The sequence below is a fragment of the Amborella trichopoda genome, chromosome 1, assembly GCF_054954075.1.
Source record: "Amborella trichopoda isolate Santa Cruz 75 chromosome 1, AtrichopodaSantaCruz75HAP2 v2.0, whole genome shotgun sequence".
NCBI lineage: Eukaryota > Viridiplantae > Streptophyta > Magnoliopsida > Amborellales > Amborellaceae > Amborella > Amborella trichopoda.
In genome coordinates this window covers 9,058,073-9,065,143 of record NC_142336.1, presented here as the reverse complement: position 1 = coordinate 9,065,143, position 7,071 = coordinate 9,058,073, and the positions used below count along the sequence as shown (strand labels likewise).

Here is a 7,071-nt window from a genome sequence, read left to right as displayed (position 1 = left end):
ATACATCTTGAAAATTTTAAGTGTATTTGGTCATTTTATTTTATTGAAAATATTTTTTTAATATTTTCGCAAGTGCGATTTTAACAAGGGATTGGACATACAAACTTTCGTGTCACAATAGTTTATAGAAAAAAAAATAAAAATAAAATAGCATAAAGACATGACATTATGATTAGTGCAATCTTAGCCCTCCATTCAGAATGGACGGTTGGATAAGGAAAAGTACATAAGTTTTATGCTTTAGGGGAAACATAGAAAGCTTGCCTTTAAAATTTACATGAGTACGAATGCAACACAAACCTTTACTTTGACAGTGTCAACAAGTTAAAAAATAATAATAATAAAAATAACATATATATATATATATATATATATTATTAAAGGAATTATTTAATTATTTTTTATATTTTTAAAATTTAAAATAATTATTCAAGTATCTTTCAGTATTGTGCTCCAAACTCCAAGGTATTAAAAAATTAAATTAAAATTAATAATATTAAAGTAATATTTTAACTATTTTATTTATTATTGAATATACTAATAAATCTATATTATTAACTTTTTTATTTTTAAAAATTAAAAAATATTTTTATTTGTTTTCAATTACAAAAAAACTTCAAGTCTTCCCCCAAATCAGCTGAAGCACCGAATTGCTTCATTTTTAAGACCAAATTGAAGCAGGCTCCGAAACGGAAGTCGAAAGTGTCGGACGAGGATTTGAGGTGAGGCTTTATATTATTTTCATAAAGGAAAAAGTTTATATAAGATTGCAACCTTACCTCTATAGTTACAGATGCACCTCAAAAATCCATTCGAAATGGTAGGTTTAATGTTGAAAAACCCTTTGATTGATCATCTCGACATCGAGATGTATGGCCATAAAAAATAGAAAGATTTTAAGTCTCAGAAATAGTGCATTTTACAACATGTTATCTACACCGTCCATTTTCAAGATTTTCATATGTTTATAGATCTATTTGATTTTAACCATTTTTTAAATTTAAAATTTTATAATTAGATAAAAAAATAGATTTCGAAATAAACCTAATAGTATTTTACATCGAAATTATATACCATGATAAACTTTGAAGGGACACAGTACCTCTAGAGCATGCGTATGCGAACTGCACCCTTTCATAAATCCTAGGCTTTATAAAAACCTCACCCATTTTTAAGCCTAGGGAAAATAAAAGGTGGAGATTTGCTGACACCAAATTATCCTTCTGCAGAAATTTAATGTTATTGCATCATTTCAAAAATTTCTTCAAAATAAACCAGATCTCGGCCAAATTGGACCCCCCGTGATACATACGGACCACGCTGTGCATAGTACATCAGCACGTTGTAGCCCACGTGTATTGTCCACCACACGTACTATAGAAAGCGACAACTCCCAAATCCATACCTTGAACTCACGCGAAACAACCTATGTAAACGAAAGAAGAGGAGAGAGCCTGCAAATTTGAAAGCTTCACCTGGTTCTTTCATGGCTTCCTTGCTAAAAGCTCCCTCTCCTCTCCACAATGCGTCACCTCTCTCTCTCCCACGTACCACCATCTCCACCACCTTCCAGCCTCTCCTCCCACCGAGATCGAAGCTCCGGCCGTGGCCTCTCGCCCTAAAGAGCAGTAAAACCGAATCATTTCTAACCTATCTGCACGAACAGTTCGAGGACCTGCAGGAAGTGTTCGTAGGAAAAGTGAAGGAGGAAGAACCAGAGAAACATCAGGGTCCCCTGTTGGAAAGGTGGCGCGAGATACAGGGGGAGAACAAATGGAAAGGTTTGCTTGAGCCCATGGACCCATTACTGCGTCGAGAGATCATACGTTATGGGGAATTCGCGCAGGCGTGCTACGACTCCTTCAACTTCAGCACCTACTCCAGATACTGTGGAACTTGCAATTACCCGATGAGCAGCTTCTTCCGAGCTCTGGGCATGGATGACCTCGGCTACGAGGTGAGCCGCTACTTGTACGCGACTTCAGCCTCTAACCTGCGCAAATTCTTCAGGAAATCGTTGCACGCACAGGTGTGGAGCCAGCACGCGAACTGGATCGGGTATGTGTCGGTGGCCACCGACCCCAAGGTGGTGAAGGAGCTCGGGCGGCGGGACATCCTGTTCGCCTGGCGCGGCACCGTGACGTACCTGGAGTGGGTGGAGGACGTGATGGACTACCAGGTCAAGCCCAACTTTGGCCCGGACGCCAACGTGAAGGTGGAGTCAGGGTTCTTAGATTTGTACAACTCGAAGGAGACCGCCTGCGGGTTTTGCTCCTACTCAGCCCGTGAGCAGGTATATGATCTACGAAAACGTTATTATAGTTGGTATAACGGTAATGAATCGCGGTGTTATGTCACGGTAATAGTGGTGTGAAAAAACTTTTGATAGTCGGAAATTTTGGTTAATAACGGCCGTTTTTAGTTTTCTCAATATGATCTCTAAGGAAAACAATTGGAGGAGTGCGTTGTTTTCTATGACCATGTAGGCCGGTCTAGAGTGTACCGTCACTCGGCCGAGTCACTCCACTCAGAGGGGAGACCCAATTTCTCCGAGGTGCTTGTTAAACTTGGGGATATTATAAAATTTATAAAAATTTAGAAAAATAATAAAATAATGAGATTGATTTATATTTTTTTTGTGTATGATTCATACGGTTTCAGCAATTATTTGTGGGTGTTTTTTTTTCCTTTTTCGCAATAAATCCCAATTTTTATTTGACCTTTTTTGGATTTCTAAATCTATTTTTTAAAATACTTTGTAAGCCTATTTGGGCCCTTAAAAGTTTTTTGTTTTATGTTGTTTTTAATATAATTTTTTTTGTTAGAAAAAGATCTTTGTTAATTTTTTTTGTTAACTCTGCCATGTTAGGCCATGGGGAATACCTTGTTTGAGTTGATTTTATTTTCAGTAGTATTCTTCTTATTTTGGTTATGGCTTTCGAAACCTTGAGCAGGTGATCTCTGAGACGCGCCGCCTAATGGAGCGATACAAGGATGAAGGAAATGAACTGAGCATCACCATCACCGGCCACAGCCTCGGAGGCGCGCTCGCATTGCTCAGCGCATACGACATTGCCGAGACCGGTCTGAATGTCCTCCCTGATGGCCGGCGTGTGCCGATCACTGTATTTACATTTGGCAGCCCCCGGGTCGGCAACCGGCGGTTCGCAGATCGGTGTGATGAGCTTGGCATACACGTCCTGCGTGTGTTTAACAAACATGACAAAGTGCCCACGGTACACAAAGAATGTCCATTACACACTTGTTCAAATTCACTGTGGAAATGCTCTCTACTACTCTCATAAACTCACTCTCTCACACACAAAACAAAGAAGAAAAATAGTAAATAGGATGAGTGTGCACTCGGACCCTTCAATCGTTCATATTCGATCTTGGCTGTGCACCCTTCAATGGTTCATATATTGGACAGGCTTATCCAAAGGCACACATTTTGTTTTCTTTTTTGATGTTTTTTTTTTAATACTAGTTGAGAATTCGTATGAAATTTGCTTTCATGTATCTTTCTAAGGTAAATACAATAAAAATAATAATTCAATAAAAATAACCAAATACCCAGGTATTTTGGTCATTTTTTATTTCATTTATTTGTTTTTTATGAAATTTAAATGAAAATCATGTTTTTATGTTTAGAATTTAAAAATAATCTCATATATTTTGTATTTTACATTTACAACCCACTGTTTATAGTGGTATTGTATTTTAACTTTGGGTTTTGTTAGGATACACCACTTGGTAGTGTACATCTTTAAAGTGCTCCAACATTTTTTGACACTAAAATACCTGTAATACAATATTTTTCAAGTAGACGCATTTTTTAGTCATTTAAAAAGGTAGGATGGATATTTTTATAAAAAAATAATACCATTCTATTAGTAGTTAAAAACAATTAATACAGCTTGTAAGTGAATTCATACACTATCGGTAATGCCATTGCCTACTATTGTTAATAAATACTTTTATTTCTATTAGGATTTCAGGTCAGCCCTTACTTAAAATACACCTTGAAAAAGAATCTCCATTTTCTAGGCCAAGTTTTCGGTGTTCAAGAAGTTAAGATCCAAACTTTTTCTTAGAAATACTCACCTAGTAATACTTATATGAATCCCAAAAAAAAATTTTAAAAAGAAGAATTGTTGATTCCGCATGAGCATATACTATGTATTTGCTCCCTCGAGTAAAACTCATATTGTCAATATTTTGTGGACCCCAAATTTTGGGGATGTAACTTCTAGAACTTAATAAACAACTTTTTCCCAAAAAAAAAGTAAAAGAAAAAAGACTCTCTATAGGCTTTTAAATTAAGGTCCCAATAATAAGAACTTGGCCAAGATTTAGGTGTTAAAAAAATTAAAATCCTAATTTGTTTTTCCGGAAATAATCGTCTAGTGATACTCACATGGACCCGGATAAAAAAAACTTCTAAATCACTCTTTTATCCTAGGTACTTACCCCCACAGTACGCTCCAATAGGAGAAGTAAATAGGGCAAGTCAACCTTACCTGACAAGGTCCAACAATCGACACCAACTTGATTGGATATGTTGGGTCTAAGTGATCGAAATCGAGTTAGAATCAAAATTGAAAAATTAAATTTATCATAATTTATTTTATATTGTTTATAATATATAAGATAATTGTTATTATGGGATACACTGCAATCGATCCCAACCCGGTTGGGTCTGGGCTGGATCCGACCTATCCAACCAGACAATTGAGTCCACACTTCTAAATCGGATGATCTAGGAAAACGGTAATGTATTAAGATCTGGCCCGAATCTACCCAACCTAATTTCCAAGCCTATTTTATGATTTGCTTAAAATTATTTTCATATGAAAAAATTCTCTCACACGGTCAAGTGTGTAAATAGTTTTACATCAATTAGTTGTTAATTGGTGTGGAATGATATACTATGATCTATTGGTAGGAAAATATTCATATACATGACTGTATGAGAAATTTTTTTCATGTGAATATATTTTTAAGAAAATATCTTCTTGTTAACATAACGTGGCATTAAGGAATTTCCAAATGGAAAAAATGAGGGACAGATCACTCATGATTAGCAAGCTGTTTTTACAAATAGGAAAAATGAGGGACGATTACTCATGATCAGATACAGGACCAAAGATGTACGAGTCTGTTAATTAGTAGATAGTGGAAAATTAGTCTTACTGGTGATAAATGGCTCATTCAAACTGGGTTTTATTCTTCTCTGTAAGTGCATTCCATTGCCACGGTTCATATCAGGTACCAGGCATGATCATCAACGAGGATGTTGCCGTGCCTGACATTGTGGCGGACATCATGCCGTGGAGCTACTCACACGTGGGGGTAGAGCTGGAACTCGACCACAATGTATCCCCGGTTGTAGAAGCCGGGCTCGCCATCCCGGCGCGGCACAACTTGGAGCTCTACCTCCACTTGGTGAATGCATATAATGGGCCGAAAGGTGGCTTCAAACCAGCTTACAAGAGAGACCCGGCGTTGCTCAACAAGAGCGACACCATTCTGAAAGAGAAATTTCATATGCCGCCGTGCTGGCGTCAGGATGAGAACAAGGGCCTGGTGCGGGCGCAAGACGGACGGTGGGTGGTGCCCGAGAGGACAAGCATCGATGCACACCCTCCTGACACCGACCACCACTTGGAGCAGGCACTCAAAATTGCACCTGGTTCCTCTGCTACCACCTCTGCATCTTCTTGAGACTGCTTGCCTCCTTGTCATCTGCGTACAAATCGATCCACTTACTGTGCTTCTCGAACTGCTCAATCTTCTGCAGCACCCGTGGATTAAATTCCTGTAGCTTTGCATTTCTACAGTATGGTTTGTTAATGACACTAAGCGTTAATAGTAAATAAAGTGAGGAATAAATGGGGTTTTCTCCCCAAACATTAGTGTTTTTTTTTTTGGATCGAAATGAGGAGGGATTTCATGAAGGAAAAATTTTATATAGAGCTGAGGTTCTAAACAATCAAATTAGAACCCACTCCAAAAATTTCACTAGAAGAGGTTGTTTTGATGTCTAAATATCTTCAAATTGATCATCTCACAATCAAGATGCATGGACATGAGAAAAAAATATTTCAAGTTTTGGAAATAATTTATCTTGTAAGGTATGTTTTGGACCATCCATTTTCAAGTTTTCAAATATTTGTTAGATCTATATTTGAAAGTGTGTTTTACTTTGATTGTTTAGAACCTTGGCTCTATACAAACCGCACCCTTACATGAAATTTAGGATGGAAAACAGATCCAACTTTTTGTAGCTCTAGCTGTTGGATGAAATGAAATAAATGGTACAAAATAATTAATAAATAATATTTTTTAATCGAAGATTCATGATTGCCATGGGCAATATTATCGACCTCTCAAATTTTGGATCTGAGATGGATTTTGGAGAGGGGACGCATATAAACAGGTACATTGTCTGACCCACCAAAACCCTACCTATAAAATAAATAGGGGAAATTTTAATATACTGTTATGGTTAAATGCGGTCCACTTGAAAAATGGAGATAAATCTAGGATCTCAAACCTATCAATTATTTGCCCAAGAAAAACATATCTGACTACACCTTCGAAGTATTTCTCCTCTAGAGCCATGATGGTGTGAGTTTAAAATAGAGAAAATTGCGTCCCTTCCCCTTTAATTAACTTTTATTACTAAATTCCCCCTCTTTTTACGTTATTTAAAAATATACCCGTTTTTATTCTGCTTTTTTAAAAAGGGAATGGTTTTTATGAGTCAATGAGTCAGACTCTTAAAAATCTATTTTTGAGCTGGATTTTCGGACCTAACTTTTAAGGACATGTAATCTCTAATATGGAGATCATAAATATAAAAAATTAAAAATAAAAATAAATAATTAAAATTAATAAATAAAACTAATTATTATATGAAGAAATATTTGGGCCGTTAGTTTCAATTGTTATTAGATAGACCACCTATTTGCTTCCATCATTAAGATAGATGCTTTATACCTTGAGACCGCATATTGTAGAAATGCAATCCAGCCCGCGTGAAACAATTTCCTTTTGTAAATAACCCAA

General features: G+C 36.6%; 1 protein-coding gene across 1 annotated transcript; it reads left to right on the top strand.

Moving 5' to 3' along the window:
* Positions 1-1,408: 1,408 nt before the first annotated feature.
* LOC18442813 (phospholipase A1-Igamma3, chloroplastic) lies at positions 1,409-5,910 on the top strand. Its single transcript, XM_006853025.4, has 3 exons — positions 1,409-2,293; positions 2,955-3,236; positions 5,269-5,910. The coding sequence occupies exons 1-3, from the start codon at positions 1,487-1,489 to the stop codon at positions 5,722-5,724; spliced, it is 1,545 nt and encodes a 514-aa protein (XP_006853087.1). The 5' UTR covers positions 1,409-1,486; the 3' UTR covers positions 5,725-5,910.
* Positions 5,911-7,071: the final 1,161 nt, after the last annotated feature.

Coding starts and splice junctions, on each gene's coding strand:
- LOC18442813 (XM_006853025.4), top strand. CDS start 1,487: ATGGCTTCCTTGCTAAAAGCTCCCTCTCCTCTCCACAATGCGTCACCT. Junction 2,294..2,954: donor CCTACTCAGCCCGTGAGCAG/GTATATGATCTA, acceptor AACCTTGAGCAG/GTGATCTCTGAGACGCGCCG. Junction 3,237..5,268: donor AACATGACAAAGTGCCCACG/GTACACAAAGAA, acceptor GGTTCATATCAG/GTACCAGGCATGATCATCAA.